Raw genomic sequence first — 25,821 nt, 5'->3', positions numbered from 1 at the left:
TTGTCCGAATTTCGCTATCCTACATGATTTAATTCTTTCTTTTACTCTCAACTGGACATGTTATGGAGAGTTTCTAGCGTGTGTCGAGATCAGCTAAAATATTTAGTGCCGCTGTTCTTTTGCCCCTGACACAATATTTTTTAGTTATATACAATGTAGAAATATGAATATCTATGCAATTCCGCATGACAGGGATATAGCACGGCCCCATGTGAGAGTTTCTAGCGTGGGTCGAGATAAGCTAAAATATTTAGTGCCGCTGACCTTTTGCCCCTGACACAATATTTTTTAATTCAATACAATGTAGAAATATGAATAACTATGCAATGCAGCATGATAGAGGTATATATATACGTAGCACGGCCCCATGCATATTGCATTAAAAATAATTTGAACTCTGATCGGACTTTGTTTCGGAAATTTGCATTAATGGTTCCTAATTTGAAAATGTTTTTGCAAATATGTTAATTTGTGTTCAAAAATATCGTCGAATAACTAAAAATGTTTCTTTACAGATGATCGGACGTGATCAGCCATCTTACTCATTTCAAGAAACCTGTCTGATAACATACATCAAATTAGCGATAATTCGTAGTAATCCGTCGCTGCCGTGAAACTACAGCAGCCATGATTTATAGAATTATATATTCCTTACTTTTAGCATCTAGCTGGCTAGCGAGTAGCGCAAGTCCGACCTCTCTCGATTCCAGTCCCTCATCCCAAGACGACACAAAATACCAGCTAAAAGGACATGAATCTCCTCGACTCTTTACTGAACCCTTGGGTTACGGTTCAATACTTCAGTCTAGCGAGTATTATTCCTACGAGGCCAAGCACGGATGTCAGTGTGCAATGTTCCTGGTAACGAATTCTGAGTGGCTGCCGCAACACAAAGTCTTCGCCACAGGCGAGCAATATCCTGTCAACTGTTCCTTGCCCAGTGAAGCTCATGAAGATTGCCGAAAGGCGTGTCAGGAAGAGGTAATTATGCTGTTTTTTTATTTAGAGGTTAAAATAAAAAAATAAACAAAATTTTATCGGTCAATCAGATGGTTAATTTTTTGCTGGTTTGTTATTTTTGTAAGTTTTGTTGCAAATCGACTCTTTGGGTCACAATGTTCCAAAAAAATTCTATCTTTATTATTATAATAATATGTGAGTTGCAAAATTATTCAATATTGTTCCTATCAATTACTACTTTGAGGGTCACCACTTCATCGATACATCTGCAGGCTGCAAAGGAAAGATTTTATGGTCAAAATTCATCATTGTATTGTGTTGCAGAACACGAGCGTGACGCGCGTGTTCCAACTTCACCCCGAAGCCTTGTACATGTATCCTCCTTCATCGGCCACCCCGTGCACGCTGCTGCCCGCTGCCACCGCCACCTTCTACCAGGCCTGCGGGGAGCAGTGGTCGCCGCTGCCGCTGCCGTCTTTCATGCACGTTTGCTGCCATCCTGAGACGGGCGCACCTGCGTGGTGAGTGAAGGATTCCGGGAGTAAATAAAGTACTTGCATGATAATGGCTAATGAATTTAGAAATACAATTAGAATGGTGTGTTCCTTCCTGCAATTTTACTGTCTCTCGAACAAACGGTACGAGTTTTTGTGTTTGAAATTGCTATTGAATATCATGGTAGTAATTTTGTGACCGATGAATTGCAGCCCTTAAGACATTGTGGGCTGTTACTAAAATTATAAATTCATTTTAATAGGCTCATGATGAGGATTTACTTCTATTTTTCTAGGTGCGATTCCATCCCTGACGAGCTTTTCACCCAACGTAATGGGTATGGGCAAGACTTGGGCATTGAAGACCGCGGCTTAGACCTGGAAAAAAGCCCCGACGACGCAGAGAACAACGAGATAGAGGGATCGACTAAGCCTGAGAAGCTAGATAATGACGTAAGCCTATTTTCAACGAGGAACAATACACTGTTCCTCGAAAAATATTCTTTCATTAAAAAAATTCCTACTTTTTTATTGAATTTCCATATTCGTTGCGAGAGGAAATATTTTCGAAATTAATATCATAATTAGGTACTGAAATACTGCTTCGAAGTAATGTATTTAATTGTTTAGTCCCAATTAAAGCTCCTATGGTTTTAATTAATAATTATGTACTTCCAAAGTTCTTACAATTTGTTTCCAAATTGCTTTGGCAACAACACTTATATTTCAATATGGAATACAAATCTAAAATTTGTACCCTTGTTCAGATCTTGAGTGGTGGCGCTGAACGGTCATGGCTGAAGTATGTACTGAACATCTTCGGGTACAACAGCCTTGGAGAGATGGTGCAAGGCTTCGATATCTTCTCCCTACCTCAGAGACTCAGACACGCCGTCAAGGTGAAAATATATCTTGGTTGTAATATATTAGATCATTTTTAGCTTGGATTTATTTTATTCTTGAGTATTTCACTTATGAAATTCAAATTTCACCTTTCTATACGTTTTTAAACTACGCAGATTCAAATTGTGCTCCTTTATTGACAATCTGAAATAAGATGAATTTATCCTAAATGAATTTTTTCCTGAACGAAAAATATTCTGAAACTATTTTTGAAAAATATCCTGGATATCTATGTGCAGGACTACCGAGACGAGGTAGGCATGGGCCAGTGCTACATGGAGTATACGACCTACTCCATCTTCACCAAAGGCGAGAACCCCTTTGAGGCGTTTATGCGCTCTAAACGATCCGTGAGCGACGACCCAGACTTGAGCTTTTCACTGGATGGTGAAGAGGTGGACGCGGCCGTAAATTCTGCGCCGGATGAAGATTACAGGAACACAAAATATTCCAGTGGAGAGTCGAAGAAAGCTCAGATCGAGACCATCAAGGTTTGAAATATCTAAATTCCCTATTGTTGATAAAACGATTGATTCGTGTACAAAGTATACAAATAACATGTTTTAATCCTGCTGTGTTAATGCAAATTTTGCTTGCTTCAAATTTTGTATCGTCCCTTTCAATCCTTTTTGTCACCTACTAGATTCACTGCAATTTATCGTCCCAATTATCACGTCCCTGTAACAAAACCCAGGTTATTTTTTGGTTACTAGCTTCCCAATGCATGAATTAAACCCTCGAGAATAATAGAAAAATAAATGCAAACAAATTAGAAAACACTGCACACGCTTAACCCATACCATGCACAGATACTCACCCGTTCACTGACAACAGTTGTGTTGTTGGTAATTGTAGCGATGAACAGTTGCTAGATGGATCAGGAAATTACAATGTAGTACCACATAACTAGACTAAATTAAAGTCTACAACTTCTTCTCTGCTGCACTTGAAGTACATTTTCACATTCATTTATTAGTCTGGCAGACTCCTCACTTGAGGAACATTGCAAAAATAACCACGTACAGTGAATGTAAGGTGAAGGTTCTACGGTAAACAGTAAATGTATGATAAGCCGGTGCAATAATTACCTGAAATTGTTATTTAAATACATCCCAATGCTCGATTTGAGTAATAATAATTGCTGAAAAGTTTTCCATCTCATTTAAATTGATTGATATATTCAATGCACAATATACAATCCACAATAATGGGTGGATTTTCTTTTGTTAAATTATTATAACTTTATTATTGTGAAGTCAGTGGCCTTCAGCTAAGAATTCTCTACAGAAAATCGCATTTAATGAGAGCTGCTTGCATTTACATACATACCATTTCGTCTTCAATTAATGTTGAAATTGAAGCCAAAAACTGATCCCTTCACTTTGCATGCTATTTCAAATACATTATTTGAATAATGAGGCCCACTTTTACTCCAGGTGCATTTACCCAACATAGTATTCATTCTAACCCGAGTTCATGTTCTCCCTGTTCAGTCATTGGTTGGGAGTCTGGTGAACATGTTAGATCAGTCGGAGAGCACCAAACGCTATGCAGTCGTCATAAGACAGCTACTGCCTGTCGTCACGCGCGTCTATGCAGCCGAAGACCCACAACAAGCTGTGCATACGCTCGTGTCTTCCGTGCTCGGACCCTACCTCGAGAAGGCGAGACTGCGCTCTTCTTAGCAGGGAAAATTTAACCTTGCCTGTGGACATTGAGTGGCTGATAGTCTGTTATCGATTCTACATGAGAAAAATACTTTTCACGTTAATTACTTTTAATTTATCAATGGTTTTCATGTCATTACAAGGATAATTGCTTTTATACTGGAAGTTTTGAATTAAACTCTAAAATGCACGTGATTGATCTGCATCGAAGTAAATAGAAATGACAATATGTCGTCCACCGAAAATCTTAATTAACGTATAAAAGAATGCTTTCTAATTTTGCCAATATTTGGGAATAGTCATTGATAAATTTTAACCGTCAGCCATTGAGTGGCCACAAATAATTAGCTTTTGATAAATAATGAGGGTAGTAATGGAAGGTTCTGTTTAAAAGTTCATTTAGTACAGGAGAAATTCGCACCAATTGGATAATAATAGTTCAGCTGTTTTTTATTAGTGAGTGAGAAGGTTGTATTGTAACTTAGGTGACAAGTTTCTTAATTATTATTGTTTTAATGTTGTTGGGGTACAGCTTATTATGACCTCATTATTCCCCACTAGCACCTATTTTTCCCTAACGTAGTAGCATGTGAGAATACTAACTAATAACATAATTGTGTGATGGTGTAACTTGTTAATTGAGCTTTTTCGTCAGATAGGGTTACTAGTGGTACTTTCCTGTAAGTAACTAAAACCAAACAATGTTGTAAAAAATGCCAATTTTCCGAACAATGAATGTATGATTATATTTAATCATGAATAATATGCGATCTATATACCTTGCTTGTGGCTGCACGATGATAACAGCATGCTAATTGATCGGAATAAGCAGATTATAGAAATCATTATCTAACGAATAGTTTTGAATGATTTAGTTTTCATGGTGTCGACTCATTATAGTATAGTTTTTTCTTTGGTTAAATAACGATAAATTTAAATGGTTTTTGCAATATTTTGATGTATCTTTATGCATTCCCTAGTAATCATGAAGGTCTTCTGCAGATTCAAACCCGCAAACCGAAGCCTGGCGACAGCCACAAAATTTCCGAGAAGAAAGATAAGTTGAAGTCATCAAAGCCATCGATTCCTGATCCACCATCACTGGATGACGCGATTACCGAAGCTGGAGATGACGCTGAACCTTCACCCATAAGCACCATCTTATTGAACCTCGTGCGCCAGTACATGGGAATTTACTTCAACACGTTGACCGGTAACTGTTATAACCAACATCGCCTTCCTATGAATTTGGAACGTGTGCATTATTATCTTTGCGACGGAATATGAGTGCATACATTATTTTATTCGTCGTGTCATGTTATTCATTATACGTGCGGATTCGGTTTGTAATTCAGCATAATTCACTTTGCGGTGTTTTTTGTGTTGCGCCCTCGTAGATTAAAACCTAAAGTTAAATTCGCTGCAAAATTTAAAACAGATAATTTATTAAACATCAAATGTGATCACTGTTAGATTTTGCAGATTTACCAGTAATCTTAATGGGCTATATAAACATTCTAACTATATTTTTTGAGAGAATATGCTGTCCGAAAATAAGAATTAGCTATGTTTTTAACTTTTTTTTTTTGGGGGGGGGGAACAATTCAGTATGGTTGAAATCAATTAAAGGTATCTAACATACTCTTAAGGGTATATATTAGTATCATTGGGTTCCTACAGCAGGAGCTGTGCTTGAATTGCTTGCCGGTTAATTAATCGAATTATAGGCAGTAAAATTCAATATGAGTTCTTATGACACGCACTTTTACGTTCTTGTTGAATTTCAGGATCGTCTCCTAATAAAATCGTAAACGAAAACTTGATAGAAGAAAAAGTCGAAGATGAGATCAGAGTACCGTCGAAAAAGCCACCTTCGCGACCAGCGGCGTCGTTTGACTGGATGAGGCTATTGAACCTATTTCTTGGTGGACCTGGACAAGCAAATCCCCGTCCTACGACTACCAAGGCTACAACGACCCCCGCGCCCGTCATCGATGAGAAGAAAGATGACGTCGCTGCAGCGGAGCTGGTCCGGCCCAGAGACTTTGTAGACGTGATACTTGAAATTATCCGGCCTGTGTTCATCAGCATACTCGGCAAGGTGGGTTGCTCTATGAATATTGGTCGTATTTCAGTGGCAAGCAATGCTATTTCGAAGAAATTGGTCCACTTACTGATAGACGAGTAATATAAAATTAGGATTTTTACGGAATGGATACTTGAAGATAAGCTTTAGCGGGCGCAGAAAGATTCAAGTTAATGTAAATCAGAGATGAATTTAAAATTATTTCATTACTACCGTCCCGGCTGATGTGAAACCCGTTTTTGTTGAGCTTACCAACTAATGTTCATAAGATTCACGACAAAAAATTTTCAGCACTAATTATACAATCGCAAACGCTAATAAGTTCATGATAAATTGAGTAATGCTCTAGAATTGACGAAGTTAATCCCTTATTTATTGAGACACCGAGATTCGTTCTGTGTGACTCAGGCCCCTGGAGACAGCGGCGTGGAAAACATCAGGGAGATTTCTCGCCTCAGCGTCCTGGGGCGTGTCGACGATACCGTCGCGGCGAATGTGAGTGAATTGCTAGTTAGGATACAACAAAACTGATATCGTCTCTTATCCCCATCTCTAAATTGTTATTTTTAGCGCATTTTCTCTTTTATGGAAAAAAGCGCTATTGTGCTCGCCATGTCCGTCCGTCCGTGACTTCACATTTTCGTCGACCAGAATATGCGCTCTCTGTCACTCACTGCAGTGAGTACTGAGTTGTATTTTTGGATTATGTTGCTAGATAAAATATATCTGAGCTTAATATCTCTTGCAAATGAAGTAGAAATAAATGAAGTGCTCCTAATTTTTTTTTCAAATCTTATTCTATCGACAGGTTTTGTCACCGTACTTCTGTCTGAAGACATACGGCGTCAACAAAGCTTGGTCGCTAACGGAACGAACCTTAAGAAGCTTCGCTGCCTCGCTTACGCCTGAAGATCGTCGACCAGAATATGCGCTCTCTGTCACTCACTGCCGTGAGTACTGAGTTATATTTTTGGATTATGTTGCTAGATAATATATATCTTGGCTTAATATCTCTTGCAAATGAAGTAGAAATAAATGAGGTGCTCTTAAATTTTTTTTTCAAATCTTATTCTATCGACAGGTTTTGTCCCCGTACTTCTGTCTGAAGACATACGGCGTCAACAAAGCTTGGTCGCTAACGGAACGAACCTTAAGAAGCTTCGCTGCCTCGCTTACGCCTGAAGAAATTGAAACAGTGAGAGCGTTACTGGCGTGATAACAACATTTATTTTTGTCAGAAGATTTATGAGGAGATTGAATAGTTCGCTGGAACAATTAAATAAGGCCCATCTTTCGATTTAACGACCCTATCCAGGGAGTAAGAAATACACTACGAGGTGTACATTTTTTTCCTGTTTTGGCCGGTGGTGTTCCAGACCGCGGAACCGATTTCCCGGAAGCTTCTTAATTCCGAAGCTGAATGATCATAAACTCAGTTTTATATTCACAGCTGGAATCCCATGAAAAGATGCTACAGCTATCAATTGAATTGGGCTCATGTGGGGATACTGCTGTTAAATTGAAAGCAGCAAGTTAATTTGTAAGGAAATATGTTCGCCCATTTTCAACTTTTTGATCACGTTTTGTCATTTGTCAATTTTATAATTAATCAATTACAGCGTAAATTTGATGATTCCAATTACCGTTACTGATTTTCTTCAATGAAATTGCCATTAGAGGTAATTTATTTTTACTGCTGTTATTTGACTAGTGCCAACGATTCGGTGTGCGTGCGTGACGTATGCGTTTTAATTTAATTCTAGATGCAGGATTGATGAAGATGGACTGTGTATAGCCGACTATTAGGCTCACCTATATTTTATTATTTATTACCTGTTAACTTCACTAAAACTGTTAGCGCTCTAGTTTTATAATTTTCAGCAGTCATAAATACCGTGGTTCGTCTCAAGCTGTTAAGAGACCACCTCTAAAATTAAATTTTTATCACCTAATTTATTACGATAGACGTTATAAAATTGGTGTTTCTTCACAACATTTCCGAAAGTACCACAAATGAAATTTATTTAGAGTACTGCCATGTTAAAGCTTCACCCTGAGTGTTAGATTGTTTTTTCTGTCAAGGACAGCTTTATGAAGGCTCAGTAGTCGTAAATTTCATTTTAAATCAAGAACAACATTTTTTAGAATATAGTCGACGAGAAATGTTTTTCGAGCTTATCAAGTACATTACCTTAAGCGGACCTTAATTATTGAAATGATTTAATGACTCTTGATATAATACCAATTATAGTATAGTTGGCATGTTAATACTTATAATGTCGTCTATTGAAAGTGATAGCTTCATATTGTGAATCTAAACTATTTTCGAGATTTACAAATCCGAGATAGTTCGTTTATAGATCCTATTTGGATCTACAATTATGTTTAATGTACGGTATTATTTTGAAACATATCACATATCCATTCTTGTATCGAGTACGATGTTGCCTTAACGAATGACTACCAGTTTCTTCCTGATGATGTATAACCTCCACCCTTGTCTCGAAGCTTGCAAGCTACCGTAATTTGAACTTCTCGATTTTTCATAAATCTTGCCGATCTTTAAAGTCTTGAAATTCCGGTAGTAATTTATTTATGAACATCCGTGATACGCTTGCACCTCGTTGAGCGTGTAGATTCTAAATATTCTTAAATATCACTGAAGAAAAACTTGTGATGGTAATAGAGATCAATTGATCAATTATACATGAACTAAGTTTATCAATTAAGATAAAATCTTGTTCCGGGCCTTGTTTAGGTCGTAAGTTGAGGAGAGACATTTCGTTGTGAAACCGAGATTTTGTTTGTTCTCGTTATGCATTCAGACACTCTTACTATATATTTATTTAAATTATTACTTAGTATTGACATTTATTAGTAAAATATACCTACTGACTATGTTTCACTTCCTATGTACGAGTTTATCTTTAGCAGCTTATTTATTCTAAGTTTCTAGTAAAACTCGTAAACATTCAACTATCCACTATGTATATAAGGTAATTCATAACAATCGACAGTAAAACATTTATTTATATAGTTGTGGCTCTGCATAAATGAAGAAATGACTTGTATGCAATATCGGAGTCAAAAAGAATTTACATGCACTTAAAAAAATAATTTTTGTTATTTCCCTTCGATCAATTTCCTATGATTTTTTTTTCGATTTATCTGCGATCAATATGAACGGAGACAAGTACTGAGTTTCCACGGAAGCAGAATTGCTTTGCTATTTCAATAACGTTTAAACTTAATAAAATACGGCGCTACAGGTAATGTTGATTATTTACTCAGGATGTGGATCTTGTAAACGCCAACGAGCATATGCGTAAAAAGTCAATATTTATTGAAAATATTGCATATATTGGGCCAAGCTTGTGAAAGAAAAGTTGCTGAGTGAAATTAGATTTGCATTCAAATTATACTTTTAGTGTAGGTCAAGCTTATTAAGATGAAATAGTAGAAGATTGTTGCAATAAGGGTATGAGTGACGTGATTTCTTGAGTGATATATACCGGTTTTACATTGACTTTAGAGAAAAATACGTATAATTTGGTGCCCCTTTACTTAGTACGGCACGCTGATCCAAGGTGTCAGGTCCAGCTTGGGTATAGACGCGCTGTCGCAAGGCACCTTCATGTTCCTTGAGTATTAAACATAATTTATTAGCCACATGTGCATGGAAATGAAATGAATCAATTAAACTGTCTACTCTCGTAAAGGGGAATCACTTCATCGTTGGAAATTAAGGCTGCGTTCTACATTTATATAATACCCAAAAGCCATGAATATAGCTTATGAAAAGTACGCGCTTGAAACATTTTTCATTTATGTAAGTAAACGACTAGATGTGTATCCGGTACTGTTATGGCTAATACAATCATTATGGTTTATAAAGTGGAGAATTTACACGTTAGAGTTAAGTCGTTGTCATAGTATCTCATGAAGTTGCTGAGAATAGCAAACTAAGTAGCTTCAAAAAATATCATCAGGAAAACTCATTTTGTTATTATAATTTGAAGAAAACTTACAGTTTTCCTGGCAAGCGCATAGCGAGGGGCTGGACCGCCTTGATGTGGTCGCCGTTGTCGCACATGATGCGCGCCCAAGACGTCTGCTTGATCTCCCGTAGCTGGGCTGTTAATTGTAACGCACGTGTCAGTTATTTGTTCTATTTCAATCCGAAATACGTCGCACATGTAGAATAACGCAGAAAAAACGTTATTCGCATGGTTTGAGTTCCTCTAATTAGATTTTTGTTAACCGAAAGTAAATTTCACGATAATAAATTTCATGGGATCATAAAAAGTAAATAGACAAAACATTAGGCAACATTAAACGACAACATCACATAATACGACAACGTAAAAATAGATTTTCTTCAGGTTATGGATTTGTAGGGGTAAACAAAGTTTTTTTCACGCTTCATGAAATGATCACTTCGGTAAACTATTTCAAACGAAATTCTTACAGAAAACTTTGCTAATTTGAATTATGCTAGCCCAACCATCGACCTAGGCATACAACTTGTCTCCCAGATTTTTGGATTATTATTATGTTACCTTCAGTGAAGGAGTTCGGCAGACCGCCGTGTTCGTAGAAGAAGCGATCACCTCTGCGCAGCCGCATGAATTGGTCGGCGACGATGCATCTAAATACAGGAAATAATATTAAAATACTGCACTATTACTCATCCAACAAGCGGTAAGAGAGACATTAATTCAGGATTCTCCACTCACGTCTAACAAAATATTTCTCATAAAATATTGTCGATTAAGTGACCGAAAAAAGAGAAAAAGTCATTGCATTGATGTTGGTAGAAGATTAAAAATTATGCAATGTGCAGCATCTAAATTGTTCTGTTCACTATTAATTAAAGTTAGGTAAAAATTAATGTTTTGTTCGACCATCAGGACTTGAAAATTTTCCTTGCTAAGAATGCGACTAATTTTTTTACTGTTGCGAACTGTTGTCATTTTCAACAATGAAATACATGTATTAGAAATAAAAGTTTGAATTCTTTACAACCGTTGATGCATTCTTCATAAAATAAAAATATAATATTTTCAAATATATGAAATTATTAATAGATAAAACATTTGAACGCGTATCACTTGAAAGTAGGCCCGAGTACGGCGCCCGGCACCGGTCGCTCGGCGATGCCCGCGATGAAGAGATCGATGTCGTCCACGGAATCGTACACGCCGCTCAGCCTCTGGACCACCTGAACACATGGAACAAAACTTAGAACATGAGACGGAGGGAAAAATTGGCAGGATAAATCATAAGAAGAAGAAAAAACTGGGAGTATGACTTAAAAGAAGAAGAAAAACCTGTGAAAAGAGCCAGAGAAAAAACTTGCAACTTGAGTCAAAAGATAAAAAACTAGGGCATGAGTCACAGAGAAGAGTTGAATATTGAATCACAAAGAAGTCCAGAATCACAGGCATATGATTCATGAGCTAAAATCTTTGGCGTATGAGTCTAAGTGAAAAACTAAGAGCTAGCTAGAAAATTGGGTGGACCCAATGTATGTTTATTGCAAAATAGTAAACTACCTAATTCTTCACCACCGCAAGAGAAATACAAAAAGTCACTTACAGTGTATGATATACAGTATATTGTAAAAATTAGGCTTGATTTAATATCGTGCGGCATCAGATTCCGTGTAAAAAACAAATTCAAGTATATGAAGACTTTCCCATCCGATATCTGACGCTGAATTCAACGTGTTTTTCTTGAATAAACGTTATTTAAACGTTGTTTCAACGTCATTCCTTTGATGGACCTAAACTCACAGGACCAGGCATGACATCGAGCAAATCTTCGAAGCTCCTGGCCCTGGGCAGCCCGCAGGCTTCCCTCAGCGCGTTGTAGGGCGGGATGCCGTGATCGCGACCGCGCTGGATGTTCAGGGCTACCAAGTCCATCCCGAAGGGATTGTTCATGCCCTTGTGGGGAAAGGTATTGTTTGTAAAATTAAATAATCAACTCGTAATCATGGGATAAATGTACAACTAACTTGTTAATTTGTCAAGAAAAGTCCAAAAACTTCAATTTACATCAGGGGGCAAGGCTTAATTTGTACATCGTGTTAGAAAATAGTAAATTTAACTGTGCATTTTATGTCTGACATAAATAGGTACCGATCGATCGCATTTGAATAAGTTAAGAAATGTCCCTCAAGATATATTTCTATGATATGCGATTTAAAAACATTACAATATTTTTCTGTCGTATTTTGTGGACTTTCATATTGAGTTTACCGTGGCACCTAAGGGTTAACCCGAAGGGTAATTGGGTTAACACTTTTTGGAGTTAACTGGGACAAATTTTCGGGCACCTGGAAAAGTCTGTTGGTGAGATCTTCTGTGACGAAATTATCGAACTTCTGGATGGGCTGCTTGGCCAGACCTCGCAGGAATTCGTCGAGTTTTCCCGGCGTGTACAACAAGTGGGGACTGTTGAAGTGCTCGTGAAGCTGCACCTTCTCCGTGGGCTGATGATTTTTGCCGAATAATCTTGAGTGTGAGAATAAGTTTTGTGTCAGTGAATGATGCCAAAAGCTCTTGACATTCTATCGATCAAAGGCTTCATATGTCATGCTGGTATAATTTATGTTTCCACTGTATGAAAAAAACATTTCACTGTGTGAAAAACATTACATCGGAAAACATTCCACTGTATGGAAAAAAGTCAGTAAGTAAACAACCTCCCATACCCGCTAGATAGTAGTTTTCGCCTATTAAGTTGACTTCTTTAGGTTAACGTGAAATTTTAGTAAGCCTATAAAAAATGTGTCTAATTCTATTTATTGACGCCAATTTCTTTAGAACGACATCAATGACTGCAGGGCTGAAAGCAATTTGTGGAAATAGCCTAAGAATTTCGTTTATTTGTATAATAATAATATGAGCTCATATAGCTGAAGCTTGGGTTAGGAAAATCCAGGTCAATATACAAGTAGTGTTGAAAATATCAATAGCCTGTTGAAGAAAAAAATCTACGAAAATTACTTAGACTGCAGGTAGCGATAAAAGAAATTAACGAATATAAATCAGGCTGGAGATAGAGTGGCTTACTGGAACATGCCCTGTACAAGAGTGTGTCCGAATCTGAAGGCAGCCGCGGCGAACTCGTTTCTGATGGCGGCGTTGACGTTAGGGTCGTAGTCGCGCGAGAAACCGTCGGGTCGCGGCAACATCAGGTTGTTCACCATGCAGTCCTTGCCTGCACATTGCGAAAGATTTATATGTACAAAATTTATAAAACCTAATGCGAAAAAATTCTTATATATGGCTTAATACTCAGTTAAGAGCATATATGAGTATTTGAAGACTTCAATACGCAAGTATTTGAAGACTTCATATAACAATTACTAGGGGGCAGAAAACGATGCAGTTTCACACGAAAAAATTGCAAGATTATTTGACGACACATTTTATGACACGGCCGGTTATTTTTTTCAGTCAAATCAAAGAAATTTTAATAATTGCTTTTGAAGAAATGTTACAAGACAATTGTGTGTTACAAGACAATTGTGTGTTACAAGACAATTGTGTGTTGGACTGTCGAACATTAGTGTACTTGATGGAATTCAGGAATTCAAGTACAGAATCAATCATCGATGCTAGAAATGACTGCCATTATCCAAAAAATGTCGTCGTAGCTTTTATTATATTTTGGAAAATAACGTTACAATGAATTGACGCAGGGTATCACAGCTCAAGAAAGGACTTGATATTGCGAATTACTAGAAATTTTTAAAGATGTTCATAATTCTAATGTCCTGTCATTAAACTTGTTTCAAATTTTTTTTATTCATTCAAAACATTTTTATTACTTCAAACATTTTTATTCATTCAAAACATTTTTTTTCATTCAAAACATTTTTATTCATTCAAAACTTTTTTTTCATTCAAAACATTTTTATTCATTCATAACGTAGTTTAAATCATTATTCAAACCGAGGATGATGGGCAGCCACTCGTTGTAGATGATGTGCTGCATTTGTGCGACGTTGATGCGCCGTGCCTCTTGATACAGAGTTTCGTCGTCCCACTGAGGGTTGATTTTGGCCAGCTGCAGCGCCAGACGGTTGTGCTCTCGCATAAAAATGGTGTGAATAACAGCGAGGTCTGGCTGCTCGTTCACGCGATTATCTCCTGCAAGAATACATACAAAGATGAACAAAATTTATATTAATATAGAAAATTATAAATGAAAGTCTGGTGTTATAAAAGGAGAAGAAATTGGCTGTAATCCTTACCTTCTCATTCGATGTGAGCCGCCAACTCTTGTTGGGCATACTTGAGAACTAATTTTTAGAGGGATTGCTATAGTACATGATTGAACACGAGCAGAACTGTAATTTCGCTTTGTATCTCATTTTTTTAACTGTAATTAATCTTGTTGATAAGGGTTAATACTGATACCTGCTGTATATAGTTTTCATAATTTTTTATTTCATCTACCAAGGGATGGGATACATTTTTTCAGACCCATTCTTTTAGTCTTTATACTACCAGATGAGTAAACATTCATCATTTGAATTGGTTTTGGATGTATTAAAGTGAATCTTGGTGAATGGTGCTAATTTATTTCAATATCAGAAGTATTTCATAGATGATTTACTTCAGTTGGAAAGAAAAAGGAATTATTTAATAACATTTATATTTTTCTTCTTATAGATGAACGAATGAAAATAGCGACGTAATCTTTAGCGAGTCACTAAACCACTAACCTTTAGCGAGTCACTAAATAGCGAGTCACGCTAAAAAAAGGTTTATTTTACCTGCCAAGAAGCAGTCGAAGCCACGGTTGAGGGCGTCGCACGAATTCTCGGAGGCGCTTGGGTCGGCAGGGAGCAAGGCTGGACCTTGGACATTGAGGAGGCCGCCCCGGCCTGCCCTGATGCTGCGCTCGTCTTCCACACTCGAGGCGTACACGTTGGACCCATCCAGAAAATGAGTGATTTGGTTCATCTGCGGGAGGAACGTGTAAGTACGAAAATTGTCGGAAAGATCAAAACAGGCAGCTTGATTCAGATGAGTATTGGTTTTTATACCAATTAACGTAGTTTAAAGAAAATTTTGTTAATGGCAAACAAGAACACGAATTTAATAGACATGGCGAGAATAAGAATGAGTGAGGAAGGTACGATCAATCTCAAATAACTATAAAATTTTTCGAAATTCTCTGATTTTCGATAGCACAATTATATCTCCTGATCAGCGGTTAGTCTACCCGTTCAAAGATTGTATCTTCAGTTGAAATCTCCTAAGATCCATAATTATGGATTGATTATCGGCCGAGATGCCGATTAAGAGGAAGTTGATTTGATTTTGAGGAGAAGGATATCGTGTCTGCCGAAATAATATTCAAAAGGGCTTGCAGCGGCTGGAAGATGTTAGTGGAAGAGTTATTATCTACTATCATTATAAAACAGCTGAAAGAGAGGTAGTTAACTGGAATATCATTGGAGAAGGTAAAATGGTCAGCGGGAATGTAGTGGAGAAAGATGCTGAGAGTTAGGAAGAGACACAATTTGTACCTGTTGAGCTGAGCCAAATGTGCAGTTTTCGTTCTGTGTTGGCATGGAGCGTACGAAGTTCATGCAGCGTCTCCCGAAGCGCGAGAAGAAAGGATCGTCAGTGGGGATTTCAACGGGGAAGCAGGCGGGATGAGTCATTGAAGGATCCACAAAGGCACCGTCGTTGCAGCACTGAATACCGCTCTCGTTGCCTGACAAAATAAATCAACATCATTTCTAACGTGCCTTACACAGCTTTACACAGACAAGTGAATTATCAAAAAATTTGTTGTAGGTGCAAGTAACGAACACAAAATAAGTTCGGGATCAGGTGCTACATATGATTATTGATAAATATTTCTATTTTGTTCAGGGGCGTTTTGGAAACGTATGGGATTTGCAAAATTATGGCCGTCGCTTGATTTTGCTGGCATCCTCGAATATTTCCCACAAGCCAAAACCTCTTAAAGAAGTCAATAGTGGACGAAATTAAAAAATAGTGTTTCTCTTTTATATGATACGAATAATCTGTGTTATGTCATGAAAGCTTTTGCGAGATCTATAACTTCTATGGCATACATTTTCGAATTTTTGGAATCGCAGGAAAAATCATGCGTCGAATCCTATCTTGACCTTTGCACTTACCGAACCTAAAGATGGGCACAGACGTAAGGTCGTGGTCGATGAATTGACCCATCTGCATGACTGACAGTGTCAGTTCAGGGTCAGGCATGTCCACGTCAGCCACGTTGCTGATGCTCACCACGCGGGCAGACGGTAACTGACGACCCGAGATTCCTCCACGCGGCTCGAACACCCCTTAGAGAATTGAAGTTTTAACCTCGAATTTTACTTCTAAATAATAGGAATTTTAATCGCAATATCATCATGATACACTAATGGTGGAACAGTGTTGTTCCGACACCCGCCACTTTTTACATTCAATCTCATGTTGTACAGCCGGAAATTACGGAGATCTACCATCGTCTAACTGTTTATGCTGACTGTGTTTACAAGTCCCGTGCTAACATGTTAATCTTCTTAAGAAAGCACACCAGTTAGTCCGTACCAATAATCTTCATAGTCTCAATAGCACCGCTAAGACCACGTGCACGGTAATGTAGTAAGTACAATAGCCCAATACTAACCATCCTCATAATGTGCAGGAAGGATCCTGTTCAGCGCGGTCTTGGCTTGACCCCATCTCGGGTTGCGGATGTTGTTGCAGGAGCCATCGATGGTGCGGTAGTATTCCTCCTTCTCTCCGCAGTACGGCTCCTCGGGACAAGTGTCGCTCAAAATAGTATCCCGTACTGAGAAGCGGCGCAGACCGTAGCCCGCTTGCAGGGAAGTTAGGTAAAACCTGAAGAAGATATATCACAAGATCCACTTATGTATAGTATTTATGAATGACAGTGGTTTTTGAATTGAGGAAGGCAGACTCGATCAAGACAAAAATTATTGTAAGAAAATTCCATCTGTCTTTTAATTGGAATTCCTGCTCTTACATACACTAACTACATATATATCAGCGCATCGATTGAATGTCATATAAAGTGTTTTCATTCGTCCATCGAATAATAATAACAATTTACATGAAAACTCGTTTGATATTTGCGAATCTTAAATCCGCCAAACGCATTTTTTTCACAATCCGAAATGGTTTTGAACGTTGTTAATGTGGTTACACCATAGCCTACGTTCTTCCACAGTAAAAGCTTTTTACTTCAACGTGCATTATAATTTATTTATAACAAATCAGATAGCTTGGGAGCTTACTTTTTCATAAGAAATACTGTGGATCGCTCGACTGTGATTGCCGCACGACCGAACTTCATGGCGCGAGGCGACGTTTTGAAGAACTGCAGGTGCCGATACTCGGGCGATTTGGGGTTACTGACTACGATATCTTGAGTTCGCAGAACCTGGAGACAAACCGCAATAATAATAGATGATAATAAAAGGTAGGTTTATAGTCGCCAGAGTAAAATTAGAAACAGTTACTCGAATGATGGAAGTTAACTTATAATATAATTTTTGTAAACCACGTTGTGTCATTTGTCAAGGGTTCGTCGCATGATACAAAAAAATGTGTATATAGATTGTTAATAGATTCGGTTAAAACACGATTCAGATTGCATAATGGTAGGTTGTGATATAGGTATGCAGCTGAATGTTGGACTTTATTGAATGTCGACTTTCTCAACATCGGCTGTAATTGCATCGGCTCTCCTCAATCACGAAACCAAACCGTTCGAAATAAAATTTTTTGTAGTAGATTACTATGAGGAAAAATCCGGTAGCCTGATGAAATTGAGCACAAATATCAGTTACGGAATATTGCAGATTACACATTAATATTCATCTAGAAACTTCAAACCTGTTCTAGTTTGTCTCGCTCGGCCACTTCCCAAAGACCGGCTTTGGCAGCTTCATTTAGTTGGTAGAGTGAAATGTCGGGGGTCTTCACGAAAATATTTGGGACTGCAAACACTCGTCGATTCGGGGCTGACGAGATGATCGAGAGAGTTTCGGAATTATTTTTCATCAAGAAAAAGAAATATGATCAGATAAATTATGTGTATAGAATCATTAGAATGGCATAAATTTGAAGTACCGGTAGTACTACGAGTCCAATATAGTATCATCACTGGGCGTATCTCGAGTTTGCCGGTTATCGTATTGAACTTTATCCGATACATTCCAGTATTTCATTTAATCAGGATTGCATAATTTATGTCATCAAAGATATTATCAGAGTTAAATTTAACTAATTAATTTTAAAGCTGATAAGAAATATGTTTTGAAGGAAATATTCGTATATTCAGATAGCATCAAACTTGATATAAAAAACCACAGGTTTATATGAAAATAACAATATGCAATATTAACGTGAAATCCACAAAATATATAATACTTATATAAATGGACGGGGCAAAAGAAGTAAAAACACCAAGACATCTACAGGGAAAGGTGAGAAGTACCGTTAGGTGAGGGTGAAGGAGGACAGCAGACACCGAAGTGTCCATCTTCAAGTTCACACTTGTCGTAAGGGTCGAGTTCTGAGAAGCAAGCAGCACACGACACCAGGGGGCTGCACGTAGTGTGGCCGCGGCAGCTGCTGCCGACACCTAATAGTCATCGGACTTTTTATTATTCATTGTCGTAGGCATGTAATCAGGAACTCAGTAATATAATTCATGTAGGAAAACAACATGGAAACTTCAGTGCATGATGTAGAATGCGACTAGATTTTAATATTTAGATCTAAAGGTTACGTCAATTTGTGCATTAAAGTGACGACGATTTAAGTTTCAGTTAACGACAATGAGCTTGAAATTATTCTCATCGGATCCACATACTAATTAACATTGATGAATTCATAACCAATGTAGCAAGTCTACAATTAACCGTCAATGCAACTAACGACGTATCAGCACTAAAGTTACTGGACTTCAAGAGAAACGATCTAAATTCATAATTCTGTAAAAATAAATAAGCCACAATGCACTTGCACGATCGAAATGGCTGTTTAAATATTTTGTCCACAAATCGCATTCTAACCAGTATTATAAAGTTTTTTTTTGCGGGTGGCGAGTTAAGTGTAGTAGCTGTTGAGTGGCGACCTATATGTCTTGTACCGTTTACGGTAAAGGTTATAGAATATACAGTATTGCATAGTTCAATTGATTCGTAACCTAACATTAAGACATCTGTAACATTAATCGTTACCAAACTTCCAGTATCTCTAACATTCAGACATCTCTAATTATTCGTCAATATTAATTACTATTCCTAAGAAAAGCAAAAAATTAGGGGTATTACCTTGGTGGTGCTCGGTTTTCTCAGCTTCAGGGAAGTCCAGTCTGTTATGACCGACGACCGGGGCGACGTTGTGTAGCGTCGTGACGGGGTGTAGCTGGCGGATGGTCGCTTGACCGCGGGATGAGTAACCACCCTGCAACAGGGTTAAGCGTTGCGGTTTGTATACAAGAAACAATATTAATTTATGAAATATAAACATATTTACATGATTCAAACATTGAAGGCTATTCGGGCCCAGTTGACGTAGATTCTGACATCATAACTTGTATGCACTAAGCAATTGCCGCTGACCGATCAATAAAATTTTTCAAATATTGTGCTTAAATTCGAATAATGTTACTTTATCAGAGTCGAACTTAACGGAATACTGTTGAAATAAAACTTTCAAATGACAATTGAGGTCTTTTCAACTGACTAAATGCACAACACGCGTTACAAAATAGAGTTTTTACATTTTCACAAACAAATTATACACACGACTCATTATAATATAGAACTTACGTTTGAACCTAGGAAGTTTGAGACGCCAGAGTTGGCGTGCTGCAGTGGAGACGTTGGTAGGATGGTTGGAGTAGCGGAGAAAGGCGAGTATGACGTGAGGTGTGCCGATGGGGAGTGTGGCGGGAACACCACCGGCCGACTTGGGGAAGAATTGCAATGCTTTTACTAATACTGAACGTCATTGTTCCTTCAAGATTGTTGTTATATGGAAAATATTACTGCGTTTTGAATTAATAGTATAATATTTGGTGACAAATACAGCACCAAGTTAAAAGATAATAAAGAAAGAGTTCATGGATAAGTTCTATGAAGGAATAATTTAACAAAAATTTGCAAGTGAACAAATTTATGCTGGTGTAAGTGCTTATTCGAATATGTTCTTTGCCAAGTTGTCTCTTATATTAAGGTTTAGCTTATTAGAAAAGATCTCTATCCGTATAGAGAAGAAATAGAAGACGAAAATAGTTTCCGAGGCGATATCAGAAACGAATTAATGACTTAAGCATCTCTTTCCATTAAAAACTCAGAGAACGATATCCGATTAGACGAATGATTGTTGTAAAGTTTAATCAAGCTTATGAATGCAAACTGCCGATTCATTGCTGATGCAATGCTCTATTTAGGGCGTTCATGGTCGAACAAACTTTCAATGCTTCGAACTCCAACTCATGTTGTAGCAAAAAAATTGCGATAGAATTGGTCAATAAATCTCTTCTATTGATAAAAATCTGAGCATTGCCAAACATGTTGCGTCATTTTATTTATAGTTTGGTGCATTTCTCCTCATGAAAGTTGAATAAGGAAAGAGATCGGCAAAATTACGATGTCTCGTTTTATTTCAAATTAAGATTTATAACTTATGTTGGAGTAAAAGGTCTTATAATTAACAGAAGAAGCTATCGCGAGCGCATGAATTGATGATTTTTTACGATTGAATAATTTAAATAGGTTAAATTTAAATTTACAATAAATTTAAATTTACACTAAAATTAAATTCACGGAAAATTTAAATATGCAATAAATTTAAATTTACAATAAATTTAAAGTTGTAATTTGGCTTCTCAGAGCATTTCATGTCAAGATCAAAATCGCGTGCTTGGTTAAATGAATTGTGATGTGAGTTGTGCATCAGCCATATTTGCTAACTGGAATAACATTAATAATTTTATATTATATTATTTTCTAGTATTCATATAATTTATTTGTCGTAAACTGAAATATTATTTCAGGCAGCATGCGTGAAAAACATTCATGAAGAGGAAAATTAATGTAAATTCAGTAATTAATGAAAACATTTTCCTGAACATTCTATACAACAAAACAACAGTTGGTCAATCTGCCTAACTCTCAATGATAATTTATATTCGAGTACCGAAAAAAACATACAAAACTGATCTGAAAAGCTTTGTAAAAAAAGAAAAATATATTTATCAACTTTAATTAATAGGAGCTTCATAGAATAAGTCAGAAATTATTAGACTCACTTGAAATGTTGGTTGAACGAAGTTATTCCAGAAAAGGACGGAGTGGGATTCTGATATGCAAGACCTCGCGCAAAAGTGGGACCGTCAACACGGCTCAGCGGGAAGACGTGTCGTGTATTACGAGACGCATCGTCACCTTCATGACGTTTTACAGGCGAGCCATCATCGTCGTCTTCGACTTTACGAAGCTCGTCTTTTTCTGAAGAGTCGCATAAAACAACAGCAAGAAGACAGAGTAGAGCCGTCATGCGCCTGCAACATGTCGCATCAATCAGTTACGCATTACGAATAATAAATGAAGCAAGTATCATGTGTGAGATACAGTAAAAATTTACATTCTTAGTAAAATATCCAGGAGGAAGATATTCAAAGCGCTGTAAGTTTTGTTGAAAACAAATAAATAACACTTGTAATAGGAATCACTCAGTGCAGGTAAAATCGGTTAAAGTTGGAGTAAAATTTTGATTGATCATATATTTTAATTATTTTCGTATAAGATTGTTTTTATTCGGGGTGGGTTAATTTTTACGCAGATTAAATTATTTGCATGACCTGTTGCGTGGTACGCACATTAAGGTATTAATCGGCAAAAAATTAATAATTTTATGTAAATTGTTGCAACCCAGGTAAAAATTCGTCTCAGATTCTTTGATAAAATGACTGATCTTTCCCAGGAATTTCATCATTAAAATTTTACGTTTTTTAATTTCACTGCTCTCAAGTCTTCTTCAATGCCTATTTTTAACGGTTTTGTAGCAATGTGTATTACGGGCGCACTGGTCGAGAGGAAACAATGGATATGTTCGCAGTTCGTTTCCTTTTATGTCTTTTAATGACATAATTTGAATGAGTCAAAGATAAGTTAAAATAAATTATCACAATCAAATTGAACTACAATTCACCGCCATCTGGCATGTTGTGGCTGGACTAGCAGAACATCGAGTCTTAATGTCATAAAAAATATGTTGAACTTGGGTCTTAGAATGTGATCGTAAGGATTTGTACGCTCATAAATTATAAAAAAACAGTGCGCATATAAGTATCCCTTGTGTTCGATTGAGATATCACTTCAATATCTTAATAGCAGGTAAGGATTGCATTAGGTCATTATTCTTCATAACAGAGCTCCAAACCATTTTTGAAGCAGCGAATGCAGTGTTTCGTCCTTGAAATGACTTCTACATTGATAGGATCGACTGGTACGCTCAAAGTAAGGTCAGAGAAACACGCGTAGGGTTTAACAAATGTTTATCATCCATAATTAAAGCAGAATGAGCTATGCCCTATGGAAATTCTCTCCATTACACTATTGTCGGCTCAAGCGTTCGCTTGATATCTCGGAATCTTTAGCGCTATGTTCAGAGAAAGGCATTCCGCATCAAAAGATCGATCGGATGTTCCAATTAAGGTCTGGGTTTCTGTGAGCGTTGTTTCTTGTAATTATCTGTGTTACTGAGCGAGTGAAGTGGATGGGTTTGAACTTATATCGATGAAATGAATTTGGAATATTGGAGTTTCAGGCGCTCAGAATATACGCGGAAGAAATGAACGTTAGCTATTTTGAAGTAGATTTATTATCATGCGTTTCCAGTCTGGACCTGGCGGAAAAAAAATGGTCGGTCAGCACAGAGTTCTCAATTAGAAAACATCCCATAAAAATAAAATGCAAAGTTATGGTGGTTGGTTATTCTGTGAAAAAAACTATTCATGCAGCGAATAGAATTAAACAAAACACATATAATCTGATATTTTTGTTATATATTTCCATTATTCATTGCTGATAGGCCTTGGTCAATTAGGGCTTAATTAAAAAACTATATGTATAGACGACTGCATGAACTTCCAAACACAATTTTTTGTTCAAAGGATTTGACACTCGTTGTAGGAAGCGCCGCTTCGCATGATAAAACACCCAAAAAATTCGTTTGTTTTGTCGGGCCAGACGGGAAGCGAGGAGGTTACCGCCAGGCACCGGCCAATGATGTTGCAGCGAAGGCATCGGCGCGTTGAATTTGTGCTTAAAGGCCAGCAAATTTTATATGGTACTGGGAAATCATCGCTTTCTCTGTTTGTGACCTGCTGTTTATTGGAATATGGGCTTTGTGCTATTTAGTGTGTGATTCACAGATGAACTCTCGTGCTAATTCTTCTATGTATTTCTGTATTTCTATGGTATAGGTTCTTCTTGGTAAGGAAACTACTATTTCATGACTATCGACATTTAAGGGAGTTAAATTTAAAATTGAGATAGTGTTCTACGGAATGAAAATCGAGAAAGTGTAAATTCACTATAATTATCAAGGAACAACTATCGTCGAGTAAAATTATGTGATTAAATTTTCCCGATGTTTTATTACTAATTGAGATTTTATTTGGTAATTTGATGCACCAAAGTCATGCTGGAATATTTAAATTCAAGTTGTAACTTTTTATTTTCCCAGCACTAAGATCGAAAAATTGAATTTTACGAACGAGCAGGCTAATCAAAAACCGTAGAAATAAACGGAATAAAATTGAAACATTGCCCCTGACTCTCAATGAAAAATTAAAGTACCTATATATAGGAAACGCAATGCGCGGGTAATGAGCACGTCAAGAGGATGTAACGTTCGTTATAGTTTTGATATTAATATTGTTAAATCTATCGCTGCATGTAGAAAAAAGAATCTTGGAGATTGATACACGTTTCATAGACAAAAAATAAACACGCTGAGAGATCTTATTCTAATTCAAAAAGATGTATTATCAGTGAGAGGGATATTTTGCCAAACATGACGCAAGCTTACTATTAGAAAATGAGATTGTTGTATCGCAAAAGACCTTCTGTTCCGAGTTCCGAAAATTACACAAGAATTAGAACAGTCACGGAGATACAAAGATTAATGATGGTGGATCATAGTCTCTTCAAGATTGTTGTTGTTCAAGTAAGGTTTGCCGATCTATGACCTCACATACGACCACTCCCTCGAAACCCTAATCGTTGGTTGACCTTCCACTTTATATATTGGCAAGCGATCACGATGTTTGTCGGTAAAAGTTAGAGTTGTGTGTGTGCGAAAATGACGATATTATTATATCAGAGTTTGAAATTCTTGAACGCGCTTGCGAAAAAACATCCGTTCATGAGGTGCAAAGACTAAAATTACCTATTTAAACGATTAATGTTAAAATACATTATAAGCATTTAAACGCGCAACTTTTACGTCGTGTTTGATTACATTTTGCGAAATATTGTAAACTATGCTATCAACATTTGTCAACTGGCTGTAAGGAAATATTTTTAGAGTTTATTTTCTTCATCCATTGAACCCACCAATCGACAATATAATTGGACACTTTAAAATAAATAAATTTCCATTCCCCAAACACATCTGACGAAGTTTAGGTCGGAGCGTATTACTTAGTTATCACCTGCAAGAGGTTTGACGAGTTGCCATTATTTGAACGTGAAATCTTTGTGAGATCACTATTACATAGTGGAGCGATGTACTTATTGTACGGCCTTGCCCGCATGATTGAAACTTAGACAGAAACTTTGCTCAAAAATGAAGTAATATATTCTCCTGAAATTTATGATATGAAAATTTAATCTAGAAAAAAATTTTGTTATTGATTGAAGATTAAAGTTGCTAACGCTAATGATAATAAATGGCCCTCCTCGAATGCATGAAACGATGATTCACTGAATAATTAAACATCGATGCATGACAGAGTCGATTAAATTTCTCTGGCTATCATGAGCCATAAAAATCAGTTGATAACAAGCCCAAAAATAGAAAAAAATGTCAGAAAATAGTTTAGAATTCATTTGAAAGAATACTGTCTATCAAAGTTTCTAGTTCAGTTAAAAACAATTACTGCAAGATAACCTTCGAATGTAAATACACCAATATTGTAGTATATGAACTATAAAAAGAATATATAATTTATTTCACATTTTATCCGATATGTATCTGGAGTACAAAGTGGCTTTTAGTTCTTGTGTGCTTGCTTTTCTGCAAAAATAACGGACAGACTACAACTACAAGGTAAGTTATTTCTTGAATATTTATGAAAATAGTTCGCAAATGTTTTGGCAAGCTAAGGATTTTTTCCACTTACTTTGAATTAAAAAAATATATATTTATGACCCAAGCGAGCCTTTAGTTGTTAATTGATTTGCTGCCAACTATATTTTAAGGTAATGAAACCATATGATTCGTACTGTTTAATCAATGAAAAAAAAAAAACGTTCTCAAATAAAAAACACGAAAAATTTGTATGAATTGGAACCAGGGCATACTATAAAAATTCATGAATCAAACTGCATCTTCGAAAATTAAAATAATTCTGTTTTCCGATCTGTAACGTCAGTTTGTCATATCGCTTCACA

General features: G+C 36.9%; 2 protein-coding genes across 4 annotated transcripts in view; one reads left to right on the top strand and one right to left on the bottom strand.

The window, feature by feature from the left end:
• The first annotated feature begins 514 nt into the window (after positions 1-514).
• Positions 515-9,025, top strand: LOC108680531. 3 transcript variants are annotated; one of them, XM_018169360.2, is made up of 11 exons: positions 515-981; positions 1,285-1,481; positions 1,751-1,907; positions 2,222-2,353; positions 2,597-2,848; positions 3,851-4,021; positions 5,027-5,237; positions 5,812-6,125; positions 6,519-6,605; positions 6,919-7,021; positions 7,295-9,025. In XM_018169360.2, exons 1-11 carry the CDS (start codon positions 628-630, stop codon positions 7,324-7,326), a joined length of 2,010 nt encoding a protein of 669 aa, XP_018024849.1. In that variant the 5' UTR covers positions 515-627; the 3' UTR covers positions 7,327-9,025. The 3 variants fall into 3 exon arrangements, with proteins under 3 accessions (XP_018024849.1, XP_018024848.1, XP_018024850.1); XM_018169359.2 differs by lacking the exon at positions 6,919-7,021 and having other exon boundaries at positions 7,192-9,023; XM_018169361.2 differs by lacking the exons at positions 3,851-4,021; positions 6,919-7,021 and having other exon boundaries at positions 7,192-9,024.
• Positions 9,026-9,122: 97 nt separating this feature from the next.
• The window catches only part of LOC108680530 (peroxidase-like), a 29,387-nt gene continuing 12,688 nt past the window's right edge, over positions 9,123-25,821 (bottom strand). The window contains exons 2-19 of the mRNA XM_018169358.2: positions 21,450-21,701; positions 19,966-20,104; positions 19,465-19,597; positions 18,624-18,770; positions 18,020-18,147; positions 17,419-17,564; positions 16,788-17,002; positions 16,285-16,458; positions 15,661-15,851; positions 14,902-15,091; positions 14,075-14,272; positions 13,190-13,337; positions 12,451-12,628; positions 11,906-12,058; positions 11,222-11,331; positions 10,670-10,758; positions 10,139-10,244; positions 9,123-9,750 (exon numbers count right to left, since the gene is read on the bottom strand). Of these exons, the coding sequence (XP_018024847.1) occupies positions 9,675-9,750; positions 10,139-10,244; positions 10,670-10,758; positions 11,222-11,331; positions 11,906-12,058; positions 12,451-12,628; positions 13,190-13,337; positions 14,075-14,272; positions 14,902-15,091; positions 15,661-15,851; positions 16,285-16,458; positions 16,788-17,002; positions 17,419-17,564; positions 18,020-18,147; positions 18,624-18,770; positions 19,465-19,597; positions 19,966-20,104; positions 21,450-21,701 (2,773 nt within the window). The 3' untranslated portion in view covers positions 9,123-9,674. The remainder of the gene's footprint in view (positions 9,751-10,138; positions 10,245-10,669; positions 10,759-11,221; positions 11,332-11,905; positions 12,059-12,450; positions 12,629-13,189; positions 13,338-14,074; positions 14,273-14,901; positions 15,092-15,660; positions 15,852-16,284; positions 16,459-16,787; positions 17,003-17,418; positions 17,565-18,019; positions 18,148-18,623; positions 18,771-19,464; positions 19,598-19,965; positions 20,105-21,449; positions 21,702-25,821) is intronic.

The sequence above is a fragment of the Hyalella azteca genome, unplaced genomic scaffold (assembly GCF_000764305.2).
Source record: "Hyalella azteca isolate HAZT.00-mixed unplaced genomic scaffold, Hazt_2.0.2 contig1004, whole genome shotgun sequence".
NCBI classification, from domain to species: domain Eukaryota; kingdom Metazoa; phylum Arthropoda; class Malacostraca; order Amphipoda; family Hyalellidae; genus Hyalella; species Hyalella azteca.
The sequence above is the reverse complement of the archived record's forward strand: the minus strand, read 5'-3'. Positions and strand labels throughout refer to the sequence as shown.

What these genes read in the sequence shown, in the direction of transcription:
- LOC108680531 (XM_018169360.2), top strand. Translation starts at nt 628, where the DNA reads ATGATTTATAGAATTATATATTCCTTACTTTTAGCATCTAGCTGGCTA. An exon ending in GAAAGGCGTGTCAGGAAGAG is followed by an intron (nt 982 to 1,284) that starts GTAATTATGCTG and finishes ATTGTGTTGCAG; the next exon opens with AACACGAGCGTGACGCGCGT. An exon ending in GAGACGGGCGCACCTGCGTG is followed by an intron (nt 1,482 to 1,750) that starts GTGAGTGAAGGA and finishes CTATTTTTCTAG; the next exon opens with GTGCGATTCCATCCCTGACG.